The sequence below is a fragment of the Passer montanus genome, unplaced genomic scaffold (assembly GCF_014805655.1).
Source record: "Passer montanus isolate IOZ18808 unplaced genomic scaffold, ASM1480565v1 scaffold3, whole genome shotgun sequence".
NCBI classification, from domain to species: Eukaryota; Metazoa; Chordata; class Aves; order Passeriformes; family Passeridae; genus Passer; species Passer montanus.
The window spans coordinates 20,895,730-20,918,326 of NW_024367707.1; the positions used below are offsets into that span (position 1 = coordinate 20,895,730).

At 42.6% G+C, this 22,597-nt stretch overlaps 1 protein-coding gene across 4 annotated transcripts in view; it reads left to right on the forward strand.

The window, feature by feature from the left end:
* Positions 1-20: 20 nt before the first annotated feature.
* AFF3 (AF4/FMR2 family member 3) overlaps positions 21-22,597 on the forward strand; it is a 323,532-nt gene continuing 300,955 nt past the window's right edge. For all 4 annotated transcript variants that reach the window (XM_039714376.1, XM_039714378.1, XM_039714377.1 and 1 more), the window contains exon 1: positions 21-307. In XM_039714376.1, coding sequence (XP_039570310.1) covers positions 255-307 — 53 coding nt within the window. In that variant the 5' untranslated portion in view covers positions 21-254. The remainder of the gene's footprint in view (positions 308-22,597) is intronic.

The following is a 22,597-nucleotide window of genomic DNA, read 5'->3' on the forward strand; positions in this document are numbered from 1 at the left end:
GCCCAGCCGCGCCGCGCCGCTCGCACACGAGCGGCGGCACCGTGTGCTTTCTTTTGGGGGCAGGGTGCTTGCTTCTTTCCTAGGGGGAAGCGGGAGGAAGGCGGCCGAGGGGGTCCGTCGCCTCCCGCGCGTGTGCGGAGAGCGGCCGGCGGCGGCGCCGGGGGTGCTCCGCGCCCTCGCCCTGCCCGCGGTGCAGTTAGGATGCGCCCCGGACGCCGTGTGCTTGCAGCGCGGCGGCGCTGACACCGCTCACCATGGACAGCTTCGACTTAGCTCTCCTTCAGGAGTGGGACCTGGACTCTCTGTGGTGAGTGGTGCCTCCGCTTCCCCCAGGCGCGGGGACACAGGGGCTGCGGGGGATGTGCGGTAGCTGGAGGGGGTGCGATAACTGGGCCATGTGCAATAATTTGGAGTGGGTGTGCACTTACCTGGAGAGGTGCAGTAAATTTGGGGTGCAGTAAGGGGGTGCATTTGCCCGAGGGTACAATAACTGGGGCAGCGGGTGCATTAGCAGAGGGTGCAGCCCAGAGAGGTGTCTCCTCTGCCACTTGCTCTCCCAGCATTGCTGGCTCGGTAGGGGCAGAGGGACGGGTGCCCCCCTCCCCGGACTGCCAGGGTGGATCCGGGAGGTGAGTGTGGTGTTTGGCTGGAGGGGTCCACCTGCACTCGTCCCTCCGCCCCCCCCACCCCCGCGCTCACCCCCTTCCCCTCTAATAATACCTTGTGCCCACCCACCTCTGGTACCTCGAGTCGGACTCATCCCCCATCCTTTCTGCACGCCCCTTTCACCCCCCACCTTCGCTCCCAAGTCCCTCCCGGGCCGCCTTTATTGCGCCCCCCCCGTCGCATGCCCTTGACCTCCCCCTGCGCACCCCCGTCCCTGCCCGCCCCGGCGGCGGGTGCGGGGCTGCCAGGGAGGAGGGGAAACAATTTCTAGAAATGTCATTAGCGGCTGGAGGTGGGAAGCGCTGCCCTCCCCCCTGCACCACCCTCCCCGAGCTGCTGCCTCTGCCAAGTCCCGGAGTTTGCTGCGGGAGTCACGCTGCCCCCGGGCGGCCGCCGCTCCCCGCCGCCGGCCCCGGGGCGGCGGGCCCCCGTCGGCTCCGCGGGGTGCGGAGGAAGCGCTCGGCTCCCCGCTAGAACCCCCGGTGTGCGGGGAAGCGCCCCGGGACCCGCGGGCCGATGCCGCGGTGGGACGCGATGCGGGGTCCCCCGGTGGGACGCGAGCCCGGTGCGCGGATCCCGGTGCGCGGAGCCCCGTTCGCAGCCAGGCCGGGCTGCCTTGCCCAGCGGGCCCGGGGCGCGCCCTGCGCGGAGCGCTCCGCCGGGCACTGCGCGCCCGCCCGCCGGCGCTGGAGCGCGGGGAGCTGGGGTGCCTTTTGCCGGGAATCACACTCCGGCGTGCGTTTTGTTTTACACCGCGTTAGGTGATCTGTGGCTTCTGTCAGTAGGGTGCGCGTTCGACAGCGCCGGCTTATTTCCTCGGTGGCAGGTGTAGCAAAAGGAGCCGGAGCAGCGAGTCCCGTTAGTTGTGCCGCTTCTCACAAAAGACCTCGGGATGATGAGAACAGCTTGCGCTGCATAATGTGGGTGCTTATAAATGCATACATTGATAACATCGAGCCCAATAAAACTTTTACACTGCTGTGGGAACTTTAAAGAGCACGTATAATACAAAATTAGTTATTACCCCATAAAAGTTTTTAATTATAGTGTTTCTGCCTGTGACACAAGTTAAGGTTATGTCCTCGTTTCAATTATAAATACCAATATTCAGTTTATATCCAAACCATAACATTTATCTCTGGCCTGATTTTAAGTTTACAGTCCGTATGCATGGTTTTACAATTAAATTACATGGTTTTTTCCTATTAAACAAGAATGGGAGAAATAATACTTTTACACATTTGAATGCTTTTCCCTTGATCCTTGAATGAAGACAAACTTTGGGCAATTTTTCTTTTTCACCAAAAGTAGGCTGTCCATTACTCTGTTCTCTGAGCCAGCTATTTGAGTTTGAATGATTTGAAAAACTAACAACGTAACTCTGGGACATAAGGGATCTAGGCTGTGTCTGGCCATTGCTTCTTCTCAAACCATTTCAGCACGCTTCTTGACTGTTGTGGAGCCACTTTCAAATGACTGTGGTTGCCATAAGACTCCTGTATGGGTCCAAAAAGACATCAACTGTTTTCCAGCTAAATTACCTTCTTAAAAATATCTGTATTTGCATTACTTGCAATCTTGTGGTTTCATAGCTCTTGTTACTTGTTTTCCTCTGTAGCTGTTGCTGTTTAGAAGGTCAGTTCATCAGAAGGGCTCCAAAAATCACATTAGAAGTCATTGCATAGTGGCAGGCCTGCATTCACTGCTAAACTTTCACCCCTTTGTAGGGGCTGAACCTCACAGATACCCAGAGCAGTGCCTAGTGAGGGGAGCAAGGGGGTTGCTGCTGTGTTTCCGAGTCCTTTTTGGGACACTAGGTTTTGCCACCAGCTTAGCTTGGAGTATCAGATCATGGGCTGAAAGTTTATCACAAAGCAGCTGTTTGACAAGTGGTTCGGAATAGTCAGTTTCGAAAGGCCACACTAACAGTAGTAAATAAAAGCTTACCTTGGCTTAGTGGAAGCTTCCCAAGTCTGTTGAGAAGGTCGGCGGTGCCCTGGGGCCCTGGGTCATTCTCCCATTTGCCGGCACGGTGGCTGTGGCATGCTGCCCTCTGCCATCCTGCCTGCTCCTGGCATGTCCATAACTTGCCCTGCATCACCACGGGGCAAGTCATGGGCATTCTCAAGAAACCTGGTGTGAATTCCGTACTAAACTGACCAAAACAAAGCTTTTGAACGTGGTGATGTTCAGCTATGAAGACTTACGAGAATGCCTTCAAAGTTGCGCAGTTGTTGCCAAAAAGGGAAATAAAATACACTACATAGATAGGAAGTACTTCATGGCAAAGAGCAACACTTAAAGAGACTTAATTTTCTCTGCAGCAAGAATGAATGTTGTCCTTTATTCTTTTGAATGTGGCCATAATGGCATTTTGTGCACTTAATTTATGACTGAAAATCCACTTTTTGAAGTATTTGGTGAACATTTTGCTTAGAAGTGCAGTAATTAAATATTAATGTGCTGCTCTAAAGTGGTTTTTTTTTCATTTGTTTGGGTGTTTTTTGTGGGTTTTTTTGTTTTCTTTATTTATTTGAGATGTTCTTGGAAAATCAAAAGGTGTTTCCAAATGAACAGGGGCATGCTAATCAATTTTCATTGATTGTTGCTACTATACTATAAATGACTTTTCATTCCAATTAATACATGCTATATCTTTTGCTTTGCTGTAACATAGAAAATGTAATGATATATCGTGTAGTGACTATAAGACAGTATTTAGCTAGTAAACTGTAATGGTAGAATATTGTAAGCTATTTTCTACTAAACAGTAGTTTTTCCAGATTGTATGGATGCCAATAACACTTCTGCTTTCCAGAAAACTACTATAATTCAAATAGTGAAAGCTGAGCACAAACTCAAAAGGAATTTTAAGAAAACATACCAATCTGTGGCATAAACAAAACTTGTGCCCATTTGGGAAGCTTTTTTTGGAACATTTTAGGGTGATCAACCCAACTTAACTGAAGGTGTCGTTACTGCTGACCAACAGCGTTAACCTGAACACAGGCTACTGACGACTTCAAACCACAACCCTGTCTCCTGTTTTTCTTTCTCCATGCATTTATTTGCGTGCTACATGTGTAGTTTTACTTGTCCAGACTCAAGGATGTGGATTCCCCAGTGCGTTGCAGGTTTGCATTTGTTTACACTGGACAAAAAGAGATGGAAAGTCTCAGATGGAGGTGTTTTATATGCCTGCTGTACATCAGTAAACATCCTATACATGATGGAAAGCAGCAGATGAACAGACCAAAGGACCTAATCACAGTGCCCAGACCAGTTCTGCATTACAGGCATTTGTTTTGTTATTTGCTTTATTTGACAAATCAAGATCAAAATTCAGCCAGGTCCTTAACTCCATGCTTAGTTTTAGGCACAGCAATAGTGAAGACCCGTCAGTAAAGGCTCTCCTCAAATGCTGATGTCAGATACATGCGTAGGCAGAGTTGTTCCCCATTCATTAAAAGCAATTAGCAGATTTATTAAAGCACTTACTGTGTTGTACCAAACAAGAAAATAATTTTGAATGTAAGATGTTTGTTAGCCACAAACAAAACAGTGTTTGTTTAGGTAAAAGAAGCCAATTATGTAATTGGTTTATTTGGTGGTTACCTGATACTTCTGTGCGTTTTGAGTTAACATCAGTTTTGTAGGGGTTGGATAGTCCTGTAAAAAATGTATAGCTGTATAGCTTCCAAGCTAAGATCAATATCAAATGCCACAGTATGAGATGGCCCAGTGTGTTTTACAGACCTTGTACTGAATTATTAGTTCATTTGCTATCTTTGGGTCTGTTCCTGCTCCATTTGAAGTCAATGAGAGTTTTGTTTGGAAGTTGCTATTAACAAAAAGTGGTCAGACATCCAGCAGTCTTATAAATGAACCTTTTGTAACTTCTTGATTCCAGGTTGCCTGGCTTTTAGTCTCTACATTTTATATTTGTGTAAGGAAAGATTTTTTTTTTCTTATGTTGCATGGTGTTTACTGGAGACAGTTTTTGAAAGCTAATTCTACGCATACTTCTTCAGTCAAAGTAGAAGAGCACAATGTTTATTTTCAGATAACAGTAAACAACTATTTTGGGGTGAGAGGGGTCACTGTCTCAGTATGGTAACAGGCTGCTGGACCAGCTTGACCTTTTCACAGAAAATGCTCAGCAATAATACCTCCCTCTTAAAAAAAAAAAGAAAAAAAGTTAGTGTTCTCTTTTATCTCACATCTCCTTTATAACTCCACTCCAGCATGTGTCTTGGACTTTGCTCCTTATCTTTTTCTTTTACTTCTTTCCCCTTTTCAACAAATAATGCTTGAAATAATCTTTGTCTCTTTCTTTCTCTCTGTGTGGTGTTTCCTATTCTCCCTTCCTCCCAGTGTCAACTCACAGTTACCACCTGTCCCTCATTGAGATCCCATCTAAAAATTTTCTCTTTCTGTGATGATTATAAGTTGTGAGCAAACAATAGGCAAGTAATAACTATAGATTGTTCCCTTCTCCTGCTTTCACAGCATGTTCTCTCTTCTTGATGCCTGTTTTTTAGGCTGGAAGCCCTTTGGGTCAGGAACTGCTTTTATTATTTGAGGTTTTTTTTCTTACAGCACTGAACAAATTGTATGCACTAAAACATTATAAATAATAAGAAGAGCAAGCTTTACATGGTCAAAATACTTTATAAACATCAGCTGAATAATAATATTTTACAAACATGTCTGCTATGCTGTGTGAGTGCTCATTTGCTGGATGTAATATACCACATCCTCCTCATTTGAGTCTCCACTGAGTCCAGAGGCTTTGCCAGTTTACATCAGATGAGTATCTGGACTATTATCTCTAATTCACAGTACTTAGTACTTTTTTTTTTTAAGCTTGTGATTTGTTTTTGTCTAATAAATAAAATTCTGTTACACCAGTAGGACAATGGATGTGCTTTCATCTGTCTCCCTGAGGACTCTTTGAGTACCCATGCCCAATTGTGTGATGCAAGAGATGAACAGCCCTTTAGGCTTTCATTCTGACACTCAGACGTGTAGATTTGTCCTCCTCTGGGGATGTATTCATCAGAAGTTGAGGCAAAACCCTTACTCTAGGTTATTGGAGAAGGGTTCAGAAGAGGGCATGAGATACGTGCAGCATTTCCCATTCTTTGTGAATATTTTGAGGAAAATACCAGGTTTCTTAAAACTTGTGGATGAGAAATATGGGCCATTAAAAAGCAGCATTCCAAAAAATACTGGCTATGGGAACATCTTGTCATTTATATATTAGCAATAATTTCATACTCAACTCCATGACACTGTTATTAAAGGAAGCAGCTGTTTAATTACAGGGGTTTCTAACTTCATAAAACAAAATAATCCATTTGCTTCATATTTATGATTAGGAAATGACAAAGCATGAATAAAAATATACCTTACAGCCAGGTTATTACTTTTTTAATAATAGGAGTGATAGAGTAAAAGCTGTAGAAATGAAGAGAAGTTGGCATCACATACAGGTAGAAATCAGGGAGGTTAAGTTCTGTGTGATATGTTGTCCCATCTGGCAGACTGATCAGGTTGTGTGAAGTGTCCCTGTCAGAAAATGAGATTTCAAAAGCATGGCATTTTCTAGGTGTCCTGGTAAAACTTATTATTCAGTATAAACAGAACAAGTTGATTGGAGATAAAAGCATTATATAGTCAACCCAGGACATTAGGAAACCCATGGAAACTTTCTTTGTATATGGCTGGTTGGCTGTAAGGCTAATTCCTGGGTAAAACCCAAGTTCTTAGGGAAAAACTGGAAGTAGAAAAGGGAAAGCTGTAACCAAACTTCCTTGGTTTTGAACAGAACTAGCTCTTAATAAACCCTGCCCTGCTGGTGAGTGGGAATTCCCCTTTTGGTGCTGCTGCTGGGGATTAGATTCTGACTGCTCCCAGGCAGCCGCTGGTCCCTGCTCTGTCCAAACCCATTGGATTCACGTAATTACCAGTAGGGCTACTCTTCTGTCTATTACAAATCAGTATTAAGACACTGGTTATACTTGCTGGTTCTGCCTAAGGCCCCAGGAGAGCAAATAATGGATACTTATAGCTGAATACCCAGGTAATACTCTACATAATTTCTGAATAATTTGTGGGTAACTACAAATTTATACTTAGGAGAAAGAGTGAATGAACTGTAGTGACAGTTAAATGAACATAATGACAATTATTAATATTCTGTGCTAAACATTTTCAAAGGTAAAAATGCGTTACCTTGTGTTCCTCTCCTACAACTTGGTAGCTCAACTTTCCTCATACCTTAAGCAAACAAGAAGTAGTGTTAGTGACTTAGGAGGACTGCATTTTATCCTCTTAGGCAGATTTAAACCTGAATGCCTGTACCAAGGACCTGGATACAAATGTATCTTGGGAAATATGACAGTAGGAATGCAATTTAAAGTTAGCCTCAGAGACCCTTTATGTATTTCTTAAAAAATAAATTAGTTCCAATGCAGCAGTGGTGGTCTCAGCAGGCAGGAAACACTTAAAATTATGCTGAAGGGACCAGAAATCTTTGCTAAGAAGCTTTTTGTTGCTATGTTTTGTTTCTCAATAAAGATGATCCACAACTGTAAGTACTTAAAACTAAAAACAAGAGGGTTGTATCTGACAAAGCTGCACAACTTCTTAATGTAACCCAGTCTTTCTGTGTGGTTGTTTGCACATGTTTTGAAGCAGAGAAAGAGTCCTTTGTGGCTCAGCCTGGTTTGACTACATGGCAGGAGTGCACAAATAGAGGATGAAGGTGGTGTCTTCTTACACTGAGTATGTTTTGATTGCTTTGAGATGTGATCACTTCTTTCTGCACATATCACTTTTGAAATATGTTAGGGAGAAACTCATGGCTTCCCTGGCTCATGCATTGCCATGATGGTACAGTCTAGATGCCAGGTACTATGATGACCTGTGGTGGTAGGAAAAATGCAAATATGACAGACAGATGGATCAGAAGGAAAAAGATTTGGTGAAGTATGCATTTGCAGAGTTCAGATTCAAAAACCATCCCAGGAGCGGTCTCTCCAATCATGCATCTCCCTGTTTCTATCCTTGACTTCTTTGTTTTGGTCACTGTGAAGGTTTTGGGGAGCCTGTTCTCATGCACTGATGTTAGCAAGTGTCCTAAACCCCTCTGGGGGGATGTTAGCTTTTGTTCTGCTGATGCTAAATGGTGGCTACATCCTAGTGATGCACCAAGAGAAAATTGATTCCTTCTGTCATTGACCACTTGTGATTGACCAGAAGGGTTCATCTCTCAGGTCTGTCAATTTTCAGACAGAGCGAAGTAACTTTAATTTTTTTGTGCTCCTTGGCTTTAGAACAGCAAGTGCAATAGATGGTCGTGCCTTAGCCTAGAAAAAATTAACAGACTGAATTGACGGAGACTCTGGAGAAGATAATTACCTTGATATGCATCCAATAGAAGACACTTTAATATTTTTTGTTTCTGACATAGGGAGGGAACTTGTCATGTCATCAACTGTTTTAAAATAACAAAGTAACAATAAAAGCTAAGCATGCATTTCTTCATTTGTGTTTGGCAAAGACAGTGTAACATTTTCTCCAGCATGATGACCTTGAATTAACTAAATGTCACCAGTTTAAAGAGTAAATTAATGTCACAATGTGTTTTATTTGTGGTTAGGCCTGAAGACTGTCGGGAATTTCTTAATACAAAAGGTGTTTGTGTGCTAGTCCATTTACCAAGGCTCCCCACAAGAAAACCACCATGATCCTGACTGATCTGAATTTGTCTCACCACATGGCCTTGCATGTGTGTGTACACCAGCGTGTTTGCAGCTTGTGGAGCTCAACCTTTGTGTATCACAGAATCACAGAATGGCTTGTGATGGGAGGGACCTTAGAGATCACTTAGTGCCAACCCCGCTGCCCTGGACAGGGATACTTTTCCACTAGACCAGGTTGCTCAGAGCCCCATCCAACCTGGCCTTGAACATTGCCAGGACAGAGCATCCACAGCTTCTCTGGGCAGCCTGTTTCAGTGTCTCAGCAGTGTCTTTAACCTCACGGTAAAGAATTTCTTCCTAATATCTAATCCAAACCCACCATCTTTCAGTTTGAAGCTGTTCCTGCTTGTTACATCACTACATGACCTTGTAATAAGACTCTCCCCAGCTTTCCTGTCAGCCTGCTTTAGGTCCTGGAAGGTGCTGAAAAGTCTTACCCGAGGCTTCTTGTTTCCTTTTTCTAAGGAGTGAATTCCATTCAGAACCCAGTCGCTCTCTAATGTAAAAAGGGCAAGAATTATAACTGGGTTTGGGTCTGGGTTTTGGTTATTGCCACTGTCTATGAAAATCTGTTCTAAACCCCTAGCATTGGTAGCAGAAATGTATGTATTACCAATATCTGTGGTAATGTGTACCTGCTAATGTATCCCTGGCCATTTACTGATGATTCTGCAACATCTGAGGTGAAATGGTGTTGAGATAACCCCAACAAAGGAAAGCACAGATAAATGCTTTTACTGCTGGAGCTGAACCAGCTTTTGTAGATCCAAGGAAACTGTCTCTTTATGGCACTCTTCAAGGCTTCACACTTCACAAGACCTTGCCAGCTTGGGTGCGTGGCTGCGTGTACATGATTACATGGCAAGTGGTGTAAATGCAACCCCTTTTTTTGTTGTTGTTCTTAGAAGTATATAAGTAGCAGTATCTTGAACTAATTACAGCTGATGTAAAGCACATTTAAGGAAACCCATTAGCAAAGAATTAAAACTAGAGCAGATTAGCTATTCTTTAATGGCCTTGACTGTAGATCTTTTGATGCCTTGGTAGCTTTTCTAACACTCATTGCTCATCTGTCTTTATTCAATGACTGAGAAGCTTCTTTCAAGTCACAGTATGGTTTTAATGTGAAAAATTTGCTGTTTTCTGCTGAAAAAAAAATTATTACCTGGAAAGGTGAATTCTATGGAGTTCTGTACTGTTTTTGTTGTTGAGATTTAAAGCATTTTGCTGCTCAATGTGTCTGTATAATAGAATGAGCAATCCCTAACATGCTTCCTAGGAGTTATTAATTATTTACTTTCTTGAAATACAGATCATAGACAATTTTACATGACTTCCCTTCCTACAGACTTTCTTGACTCTCTTGTTATTTTTGTATGCTTTGCAAATGCCTATAAATTAATTTTCACTGAAAGGGGAAATAAGTAATTTAGATGATTGCAGCTGTTTCATAATTAATTAATTTCAATTTAAAATAATCAAGTAGTGCCCATCCATTGTTCTGTGTGCTTTTCTGAGGCATTAAGATTCACAATGTCAAAATAAGTTCCAGATGGAAGTGCATACTTTATAATCTGAGAAAAAATAACTGGTTTTGTCAAAAACCTGAAGACTCCTGCCCTGATCTATAAGTATTATGCTTAAGCACATTTTCCAGGTTTTGAGCCTTGCTTTAGGAATTACTTCAAAGTCCCAATTTGAAAAGTATTATGGGGTAATAACTTATAAACAGAACTATAGAGTAAGAGGAATAGTGATGTATGACTATATATTAATTTGTTTCCTCAAATACTCCTGGCATCTGTTAAAATGTAACAAGTAACAAGGCTTAGCACATTTCCCCCTTTTTGGCACTCTTCTGTGATAAAGAGAAATATTTGCAATGATAAATAATCTCTTTGCTAATAATCAATAAATAACACATTCTCCTGATTAAAAATTCATGGTAAAATGAAATAAGAAAATTAGAGCAGAAGGAAAAATAGTTGAAATGGTGTGCTGACAAAGTCAGTATGTTTTTATACTTTAATATATGCTAGGGTTAATGGAAGAACTTTTAATGTGGCAGTTTGCAATAGGAATAAAAAATCTTTTTTGAACATGAAAGACTCTTATGTAAGAGGTTTACATTATGTAAATGTTAGTGTTATTGGCAATAGCCCATTATAAAGGAAAGCTTCGTATTCAGAAAAGCATTTGCAAATAATGGGATAGATGCAGCAATCTCTTGTCCTCACTTGGACAACTTTCTCTTTGAAGTCAATGGAAGTTTTGCCTGAATAAGGTGGAAGAAATTAGCCCATTCATTATTATCTGAATTACATCAAGAGCTGACTGCTAAACAATAAAATCATGATTCATAACGTAACGGCTTCACTTAATTCTTTTGTAGTCTTAATATATCTCATTATATGGTACTTCTGTTCTTTCCTCTCTGTGCAGTATTCAAATTAATAACAACCATCTTTACATAACTGATGGTTCGACATGTTTTGCTGCCTTAGCAGGATCAAAGGATTTTATATACCCTTTTTGGGTAGATATCAAGAATAGGGTGATCAATCTCTTCAGTAACCATTAAGCACATTGTAAATATCTCAAGGTACCCAATTAGACACAAGTGGTTTGCCAGATGCTGAGAGCATCACCAGTTGTCAGGAGATCCCCAAATCTGTGGGACAGTCCAGAATTTATTAGGGATTAGTGGTGGTTCGAGTTGTCACTCCACTGATTTGTGGTCATTCAGCTGTGCCCTGCCAGAAGCAGCCTGCATGATATGTGGAGATAAGGTTCAGGTGACAGATATTTCGTCTTGCCCCCCAGGCACCTTTGGGTGGGACGGAGGCAGGGGTGGATAGACACTGGTGTTTCAGTTCCTCTCTTGTGACCAGAGAGGAATGTGAGTTATAGTAAATGAAGTAGCAAAATTAGAAGGGCATAAGAGAAGCAGACTGAAGAGAACAGCCCAAGAAAAGGGACCCCCAAAAGGCTTTATTACGAAGCTGGAGTTAACCCATTAACCCCTCTCCAGGAAGCCATCTGCAGCCTTCAGGGTTTAAGAATTCTTTTTATCTAGAGATGTAATTGACACAAGATGTGTAACAGCTGCAAGATGTCAGGTTTGTCAAAGTAACTAGAAAAATTAGTTCTACGACTCACACAGAGCAAAGTAATGTATAGCTAAAAAAGGAAAAGGAATAAATTATCATAAGGGTTAAAAAGAGGAAGAAAAATAGTTGAATAATGAAAGTTGCAACTAATTCTGGAGCATTGATGATTTGAAATTAAACTACAACTAAAGTTTCCGAAAAGAGTCAACATCCTATTTACCCCAACAGAAATAATAGTGAAACTGCTCATGTTCCCATTATGGCCATACCTCACTGAGGGGCTGGAACACTCAGTGCTCTGCACTGGCTCTAGAGTAGGGTGGCTGTTGTGTTATTTTACCCTTCTGCCTGTTGCTGTTTTTATTCAGCATTATCACTGCACTTTGCGTCTGCACAGGGACCCAGATTTGCTGTAATAAGAGCTGTTGAGACTTGGGACAAAAATCCAGTCACAGTACCAAAAACTTTGTAGACAAAGTGAAAACTGGAGGAAAATTATGGATAAAAGGCAAAACTGGTCAGAAAGAAGAGACTGGAATATTTTAATAATCTGAATAAACAGCACTTGCAGCAAACCACGAACCTGACAGTGCTGCCAAATCCATGAGTGTGAGCATGATGGGAAAACTGAGAACTTTCTTTTTAAGAACCTCAAAAGGAACAATGAAATGATTTTGGGCATGTTTATGAGGACTCCTCCCAAGTAAGAGTGACAGCACAAGAATAACCTGAGGGGGATTAGTTGGAAACTTGGAGAGCCTTAATGGGTCAAGAGAAGACTGGAAAGCCTTATTGTAATAACTTTTGGTAATGACTTTTCATAACGATGGCGACAGGCCACAAAGGGCTTTCATGGCGAGGGAAGTGGGAACCAGTGAAGAGCTGTGAAGAAAAGAGTCTCATAGTCAAAGCACCCTGCCTGGGAAATTCTGTTGGCTGTGGCATCTCAGCTGGAGCTGGTTCTCATCTGTGAAATCCAATTGTGCAAACTAAGGCATTTAGAGCATAAGAAAAATGCCCTTGCCCAAAGAAATCAGTGGATGGGTCTCAGTAACACATTATTGTTTAGAGCTCCCATAATCCCAGTGTGTTTAAGTTCTGATACTGAAATGCTGATAACTATCGGGTGTTCTCTAAGGCACTTCAGCACTTCACCAGACCACATGTGGCACCAATGGAAACTAATTAAATATACCTATTACAGTACTACTATAGAGTACTACTACAGTACTGCTGCTTTGGATCAGACTGAGTCTTGGAACCTTGACCTGGATGCCAGTCAGATATACCTGATTCTCACTTTCTGGAATTACTTGGAAACGTACCTCTTATTGAAAGCCTTAAAGAAAATGGAATTCTGATTTTTTTGAACAAATATGTAGCTCAAGCGGTTGCCTTTGCTCAACTCGCATTCACATGCCAAAACAACTAGTAAAATTTCAGACTTGCTTATATTGTAATTTGGTTGGCGGAACAAAAGTCATCTATTAAAGCTGAAGTCATCATAACTCATTAGGTGCTAATGTATCTGCTGTGTGGTAGAGAAGCAGGCCAGCTCTGTTGAAACGCTGTGAGTTTGCCCTCATCCGCTCACAGTTGTCCCTGGAGGATTGGGAAGTATAAACAAGTTTTCTAGCAATACACACGCAGAGTATGCTGAAGTAGCTGCATTTACTTCATCCCAGCAGTCTGTCTCTGTCTGCAGACAAGCATGGAACCAAAGCGAATGCAGAAGTTTGGGAATGGTTCCTGTATTTCCTCCTAGAAGTCTCAGGAGAATAGGTGATTGTGTGTGCTCACAGATGTCCTGGGTACGCGCAGTAAATCCAACATTTTCTGAACATGCTGCTGGCCTTGCTGCACCTGGTAATAAACCCTGGCAATAAATCAGGTGATCTGCACATGCATAATAAATCCGATGCACCTGAATGCCGGCATACAGGATGGACATGCTGTGCACAAACTGGCTGTTTTCCAGGTCTTCTGGATGTCAGGTTTCCACTGTGACTGGCTTGCCTGGGAGTTCTGGCAAAACTGCTGACATTCTCTTTTTATTTCAGTGTTTCCAGGGCACGTCCAGGGGGAGGGGGACATATGGGGGTTACTAAAGCTTGAGCATAATTTTTCAGTGTGCCTGTACTCATTCAAGCCATGATACAAGCCTGAAAATATAAACTACCCCATACCTGTAAAGGTATTCTTTCTGTCAACTTAAGCATTTTTTAAAAATAATACCCCAATTTCTTACAAGTTCAGTTCTGTTCTCCATTTTCTTTACATTAAAATTTTGTGTGCATCAGGTGAATGTTCTTACAGCTTCAAGGCATCAGCATCCTGAGTACCCTCTGAGTATCCATGAAAATATTTATTTTTGTAGGAGAACTTTAGTTTAAGAGCTGTCAGTATGTGAGGACCTTGCTGAGGGCCATGGAGATCAGAGCATCCCAAGCAGGGAGAGGTTGGAGCCTGTAGTCATACACTATGATTGTGTGTTGTTCTGCCACCTCAGAGGATGTTCAAAAGAGGTCAGCTTCAAGCCACAGATGGGTCATGGTTGCTCTCAGCCCTGTAGGCCAACTGACTTGGCACAAAATACATTCACATGCTGGAAAATCATAGAATTATAGAATCCTAGAGTGGTTTGGGTCAGAAGTGACTTTAAGGATCATCTAGTCCAGCCTCCCTGCCAGGGCATTGCAGGATCCCGGACCAGGTTGCTCAGGATCCCATCCAACCTGGCCTTGAATGCTTGCAGGGACGGAGCATCCACAGCTTCTCTGGGCAAACCTGTTCCAGTGCTTCACTACCCTCTGGCTAAAGAATTTCTTCCTAGCATCTAATTTAAACCCACCTTCTTTCAATTTAAAACCATTGTCCCTTGTCCTGTCACTATCTGCCCATTTTAAAAGTCCCACTCTCTCCTTTTTATAAGCCTCCTTTTTAGGTACTAGAAGGCTTGGTGAGGTCACCCTGGAGCCTTCTCTTCTCCATTGGTAGACAACTCCTGCTTTCTCAACTTGTCTTCTTAGGAGAGGATCTCTGGTCATCTCTGTGGCCCTCCTTCAGGCCTTCTCTAAGAGGTTCATGTCTTGTGTGGAGGATTCCAGAGCTGTATGCAGTATTCTGAGTGGGGGATCATGACAGCAGAGTAGAGGTGGAGGATTGCCTGCCCTGACCTGCTGGCCACTCATTTTTTGATGCAGCTCAGGATGCCATTCACCTTATGAGCTGTGAATACACACCCCTGTTTCATGTCCAGCTTTTCATCCCCCATAACCCCCAAGTCCTGTGCAGGGCTGCTCTCAATGACTTCTTCTCCCCATCCACTCATATCTGGGATTTGATACCCTAACCCAGGTGCAGCATCTTGCACTTGGATTTGTTGAACATCATGAGGTTCTGGTGTGTCCACTTCTCAAGCTTTTCCAGGTCTCTCTACATGGCATCCTGTCCTTCTGCTGTGTCACCTCACCACTCTGCTTCGTGCCATCTGCAGACCTGCTGTGGTGCACTCGATTCCACTGACAGTGTCTTTGGTGAAGACACTGAAGAGCACCAGTCCCAAGGCAGGGCCCTGGGGGACACCACTCATCACCCACCTCCTGGACATAGAGACACAGACCACAACTCTCTGTCTGCATCCATCCAGCCAATTCCTTATCCACTGAAGAGTCCACCCATCAAATCCATGGCTCTCCAATATAAAGATAAGGTTGTTATGTGGGACCATATCAAAGATTTTACAGAAATCTAGATAGATTAAATCTGTAAGCTTCCCGTGTCAGCCATTGCCATAACTCCCTCATAGAAGGCCATCAGACTGGACAGGCATGATTTGCCCTTAGTAAATAGGAGCAACTAGGTTATGCATTAGTAAGGTAAAAAAAAGGTAGCCACATGCAACTTATTTATTGAAAATGCTTCCTTACCACTTGGTTATTGGAAACCCCAAGTGTGTACACTAGGGTTTGATTTTATTTTGGTCTGAGTGGTAGAGGTAATGAGCCCCATTGAGAAATGGCAGCAGAGAATTGTAACAGTGACCAGATTGGTACTTCCTTCATCCCCACTTCTGCATTCATTTGGGATATGAGGGAAAGGACCTCAGTGCTATGAGAGTAGGTGACTGATTTCATAAAAATGAAAGCATCTTCTTTATCTGTTAGTAAATAGGAGCAACTAGGTTATGCATTAGTAAGGTAAAAAAAAGGTAGCCACATGCAACTTATTTATTGAAAATGCTTCCTTACCACTTGGTTATTGGAAACCCCAAGTGTGTACACTAGGGTTTGATTTTATTTTGGTCTGAGTGGTAGAGGTAATGAGCCCCATTGAGAAATGGCAGCAGAGAATTGTAACAGTGACCAGATTGGTACTTCCTTCATCCCCACTTCTGCATTCATTTGGGATATGAGGGAAAGGACCTCAGTGCTATGAGAGTAGGTGACTGATTTCATAAAAATAAAAGCATCTTTATCTATTTCTCTAGTAAATGAGCCTTCTTTACCATCATGACATGGGCTGCATAGAAATGAAGCAGGGGACTTTACTGGACTGTATGTCACTGCACTTGTGTTTAAATAAGGAATATATTCAGGGCAAAGATGCTGACTTGATTTCAATAAACCAGAAAGCGTGTAAAATACTGCTAGACCCTATTGAGTTACAGTGTTACATCTCCTTCAGACTTTCTCATGGTGGTTTTCTGTGCCAATTTAGGACACTGCCTTTAAGCTAATTAGAAATTCTGAGCAAAGTTGGAGGGAATTTGTGTTTTTCTTCATCTGGGTGACATGCTTATCAAGTCAGCTACCCCCAGTCTGATACAGCAGGCTGCCAACAGACCTGTCACAGCAATGAAGAGGGTTTGTGGTGGAGAGAGAAAGTATAATGAAAACCACATCCACCAATTAAACACCTACATTTCCTTTTAGACTCCAAACAATGGACGTCTTTCCTTTTGCAAAAGAGATTTCTCAAATCAAAGCAACTCCGAGAAGAAATATAAATTAGGAAGGAAGCTCTGAGCAGATCTTTAATGAGTCTCTGGCACAATGACACAGTGAGGTGTGACACATTCATGAATATGATGTAATTGAAAAGATTTAGGTTTGCAAAGGTTTGCTCAGCAATCAGGCAAAAGTAATGCAACCAAATATGGGACATGGTCAGGTCAAGCTTTTGGTACCTGTAATATCAGTTTTTTATGGATAGGAAAAGAGTACACTTGATGCTTTTCTTAGACTGTGATACATAGTTTTAATACCAGAAAAATAGCATCAGTTATATTTTTACTCAAGTGAACAGAAACTGACCTTCCTATAATAATGACAAGACATAGAAGAAGATCTTTGAAAATAACTGTGGACTAGTTAAGCAGAGGATGAGGTAGAGCCTGGATATGACACATTCAGCAATACTTTAGATAGAGAGGTAGGAGCAGGACCTTGAAGAAGAAAATCTGAAGAAAATCTCTGGTACAAAAAAATTCATTGCAAGGACACAGAAGAGCAGAAAAGATACTTCAGGGAAAGGGTGTAAAAATTAACACTCAATTGTCATACAGCTGATATGGACCATATAAATTGAAAGATAGTGCAAAAGTATACTGGGTGATGATAAAACCAAATTGCACTATTATTATTAACAGTGGGCTTGTATTTACCTGAGGTGATGCTGTGTGATGCTTGCCACCATTTGCACTGTACATCACATCTGCAGATCTATAAAAGTTCCACTGTGTTCATAGAGAAAAACATCTGAGTTAATCAGCTTTGTCCATGGTTGTTTTTCTTCAGGAGAAAAGAGTAACTATTTTGGGCTCAGCATCATGTGAGTACATCTATGCTGCTTCTAGAACAAAGCTGTAGGGCTGCATGGTGCTATATGTGAAAGCCCTCCTCTGGTCTCTGTGTGCTTGAGGATCTCTGCCCTGCTGTGCTGTGTTACGTGTGCCCAAAGCTTCCCAGAGGATGTGAGCCAGATGAACCCTGTCTTTGTGGGCATGGGCACCTTATAGGCTTAAAAAGAGAGAGGTGAACCAAACTTATTTGTGAGACTGTGTTTCCTAAGCATGATGGAATGTCAGCAGATTGCTTATTGTACAGTATTTCATACAGTGATGCATCTAAACTTGCAGTCTATAATCTAAGGTGTGTGATTACTGAGAAATTCAGTCAGTTCAGGCAAGAGACATTGCTTATGAGGAGTACAGGCTATGGGAGAACAGAAGGACCTTAGGTCTTCAGTGAAATCAAAACTAGGCTGTTCTGGAAGGTCAGAGTGCAGGAGTAATCCACAAAGGGTGCTTGTTAGCAGGCTGGAGACATACCTGTGTTGGAAGCTGAATGCAGGACTAACATACTAGTGCCCTAGGTATCCAAACCACTGAAAATCACTTTGATTTTGTCTGTCATTTAATGTGCCTAGCAATTGCAACACCAGCCAGAAATTCCTCTGGCTTATTTAGAGACTGGATTTTGATTTTGTTCACTGAACCAGGCAGTGCAAGTTTATGCCAGGAGATTAATTTAGCTGATGATGTGCCACTGAAGCAGATCCTTCAGTGAGTTTACCACTTTTAGGGAAGGTGCTACATAGTGGTTAATGTGCACAGTTTTATCAGAATTAACATAGCAAACCCCATGACCCTGAAACCCCACAGAACTGAACTGGGCACCCAAGATGATGTTTTCTGGCAGAAGAGCATTTCGACTTAGTTCCAGCTTTGCTACTACACATACCTAGAAGCAATTTGGGAATTATCAGACTCATTAGCCCAGTGTGTGAGGGCCCGGAGAAGTCCAAGATATTCTGTGGCCACATGCTGTCTGTGCTGCTTGTTTTGGGATGATACCACCCAGGGAAATCAGGCTTCCCCTTTTCCAGCTGAATGTTTCATCCACTTTACTCCTGGCCCCATGATCCCTCCATTCCCAGATCAGGCTCCAGAGGTGTGGTGAAGGGCTTTGAAGGTCATCCAGAAGGAGCCTTTGACCTAGTAACCAGCACATGTTCCTTGAGACTGAATCTCTGGATGTGAAACTCATACTACAGAGATGCTTGGATCTGGGCTTCCCATCTTGTTATGCTGCTGCTTTAACCACTGGAGTGTTAGCAAAACAGAGTGTTTAGCTGTGTCCTTTGGTTTTCCTTTCAAAGAGAGGTATGCTCCCCTTGTCTGACCTAAATAGCCAAGAGGGCACATAGGTGACACTCCAGCTGTGAGTTCTGCTTCCACTGGGAAGTTTTATCACAGCAAAAACTGAAAGTTCTCTTTGACATTTTCCTTTGGCCAGCATAAAGTTTGCTTCCCAATGTAGCCTCTGGATGTTAAGAACTGGCTCTTTGATGCTTGGCTTCTCCCCATTTTCCCTATGGGGAACTTTGGCACCCAGTGCAACACACTGAGCTCCATTTTGAGTGTTGGGTGCCAAACTCTGCACGCAGCTGTGCAGCTCATCCCTGTACCCAAGTATTTTAGAAGAAGGTTTAGATTTTAATGTCATTACATTTATTAAGTTTATTGTTATCCCACCAGATTAACTGAAGCCAGTTGCTTCTTTCTAGCAAGAGGTGGTAAATGTTATTTCAGAGGAGATGGGAGCATTTGTCCTATCTTTCAGTTTTCAGAGGAAGCATGTTTGCCTGGAAAATATATCCAGTTTTTTTTGTTAATGCCAAGATGGTCTAAAAAGACAGAAGATAATTTTAATCTAATCTATTTAGAGTATTTCTGGAGAGCCTATTACTGGTGTCTGAGTGACAAATGAAGGTCTGGATTGCACCTGCCAGGTATGTGCCTGGGGAAAAGGCATGTGCAGTACATAAGGGTAAAGGCATTTGTGTCCTCATGCTCTCATGCAGGATTTTTCCTCTATCCAGCATTTTCTTGTGAGATGTATAATAATTCCCAGTAGACAGCAGGTCAGATTTCCAAAATAATATCAGTAACTATGGCCATTCCTGTATGTGAGCAAGCAAAATACATGAGGATTTAAACTGAGCAGCCTGCTCTACAGTCTCGCGATGCTGGCATTGATATGTGGAAAATTGCACACATACAAGCAGTTATTTAACTGAATTTGCTTGTATAGGTTTAAAATACAGCTAATGGAATGCCTGTACCAAATTCTGGGTGTTTAAGAGTAGGAAGTACTACTACGAGGTAGAACAGTCAAAATGAGCAGCTTCTATCCAAATTTTGAAGTTAGCCTCTACCTGTAATTGGCAACTTCTCTCATGCTTAACCTGGTGCAGACACAAACAAGAGGCACAGATTTCAGCATTAGCAGTAGCAGATCATTTCCCTTCAGAAAAAAAAAATGGGACAAATAAGCATCCTGTTCTGTTCCTGTCAGCAGGAACATTTCTATCTGTTCCTGCTGCAGTTGCTCACTGCTTAGGGCCACTGACACCAAACAACACCGAGCAAACAGTATGAGATTTCACACCTCAGGCTTCAGCTGTGCCTTTGCAACACTTCTGGGCTGTCTTAGAGAAGTCACTGGCTGCTCCAGCATTCTGCTTCCTGTCTCTGTCTTTTACAGGAGCTGCCTTGACCACAAAGGAGTAGGAGAGCAAGTCTAGGGCTGGGTTGTGCTGGTCAGGTATGTCCACAGGAGAAGGGATGATGTGGTGTACAGGAATGTGACAGTGGGAAACAAGGGTTGCTTGAGGCGAGGCCACCACATAGCTGGCTCTGAGAGGCTGGCAACCTGCCCTCCTTAAGGGAGATGCTGACAGCTTCTCAGAGCAAATGAACTCTGCTCCTCTCCTGCTGTCCCTTCAGGAATGCCATGGCAGCAGAAAGGGGTTTATTCAGGGGAATGAGAAAGAGAAAAGGCTCCCCATGCCCTTCAGGATGCTGGGAAGCATCACTCGTCTGACAATCAGAGAAAACAGGGGAGTTAAGGGGAGTTCAGATTTTGCACCTCATCTCTGCTCCCTGCAGGCTCGAGAGGGGAAGAGAGGATGGCTGCCTGCAGAAGGTTGGTTGCTTCTCATGTATTCTCAGCTATTTGGTTCCAGCAAAAATGAGTTTCATGAGGCAGATGGGAGCTTGGTGGAGGATCTTGCCCATTGCTGCTGTGCTGCAGTGGGGCCCTTGCCTCCCACCCCCAGTATTTGGTATTTTCTCATCAGTGAGAAACAGGTCGGGAGCTGGGCAGCAGCAGAGCTTTGTGTCAGAGGGCTTCTTAGTTGGAGCAATCTTTTTTTGCTGGTTGTGTCTGGCCTCTCTGAGTGCAAAGAAAAATAGGGAATCTGGCTGTTAGCATGTATCCTCCCTAGACCCCAGCCTGCACTCAGGGATGCAGGTTATTTCTGGAACTGGGTACAGTGCAACATGTATACATTAGCCAAATCAAGTCCTTATGCTGTTCAGGAAAATTTGGCTCTGAACTGAATAGCTAAAAAAGCTATCTGTCTGAGCTGCTTAGAATACTGCACAGCTTCTGCCAGCTGAATAAAACCAATAGCATTTCTATGAACAGAAAGCTTTTGACAACAACCTTTGAATTATGAGTGGCAAGAACCATTCTCTTCGTTTTTAACTTCTAACCCATGATGTATAGCATAGCCCTCATTTGAGGATAAGAGGTTACTATCTTATTGACTTGGCTTTAAATTGCATTTCATTGTATTAAAGAGCATCTGTCTTTTTTTTTTTTTTTGTATGGAGTGAGATATACTATAATGTATGAAGTATTTGACTTTCATGCAGCTGTAAGGCTAAACTTCCAAAAACATTCAGCCTCCAAGCTAAGATGGTATTTAGTGGAAAACATCCCAGAAAATTAGGATTTTACAATTACCTTATTGGTAGTTTGATTTTAATATAGTTTTGCTGATAGCTACCTTTGTACTTAAGGATTGTAAATTAATTAGACATACTGCTTCATCTACTCAGGAGGCAGGAGAAGAGCTGAGCTAATAGCTATGGGAGTGCTGTACCAATTTGAGACTGAGGCTAAAATGACATGATAGAGGGAGAGGTTAGTCCTCTCCCAAGGTTGTCACTCCTGGTCACATTTTAATGTGAATTTATTAGACTGAAAGAGGTTAAAGAGGTAATTCTGGAAAGAAGAGAGAAATTTCTAACATAAAATGGAACTCATCAATAGTCCTGGTGTCTGTGGGGAGTTGTCAGATTCCATAATATTAACCATGTAATTAACAGGATATATAAAGTGATGTGCTTTCAAATAATTTATATTTCAGATGCCTATCGATGTGCTAATAATACCTCTCTTTTTTTCCTTCAGTCTCTTGAAATCAGTGCATTCCTTTTTTTTTCCTCTCATCTGTATAAAACCCTTTGCATCAGTCAGAGAGCTGTAACTAGTGCTTGTTCCCAAGGGTGACTTAATGGACAAAGTATAGATAAATCCACATGACAAATCCACTTTACAGTATGGCACAGCTGGCATTCCCTGCTCAAGTTCAGCTCACAAATAAACTTGTAGGGGAACTGCATTGATGCAGAGTGCAGGGCAGTGCCTCTGTCCTGGAAATGACCCCTCATAGGCATGGTGGTGACACACCAAGTTTTGCATCTCTCTTTCAGAGAAATTGGGGTACAAGGGGTCATTTGCACTGTGCTTTGAAAGAGGTTGTCTGCTTTTGTTGGCCTTTTTGTTGCTCTTCAAAAACTTATTTTTGGTTTTAGTCATTGGGCTTTGAATATCAAAAGGGTATTGACAGACAATTGCTAGAAGTCAACCATAATAATAATAGTAATAATAGCAATAATAGTAATAATAATAATTATCACAATCATCATAATCATCATCATCATCATCATTATTATTAATCTAGATAGGAAAAGAAAAAGCTTCCCTGAGGAGTGGAGTTACCAAAACAACACCATAGTTTTGTGTCCTGTAATGCAGGAGCCCCACTGCATAAACTCTTCCCTCGTGCTCCTCTCTGGTGACGTGGGGAGGGAGCAGGTCTGGGGCAGTTTCAGAGCTGTGCTTGGACTCAGCAGGGCTTGTGGGCTGATGGACAACTGGCTGCCATCAGCTGCTATGGATAAGGATCAAGTTATTA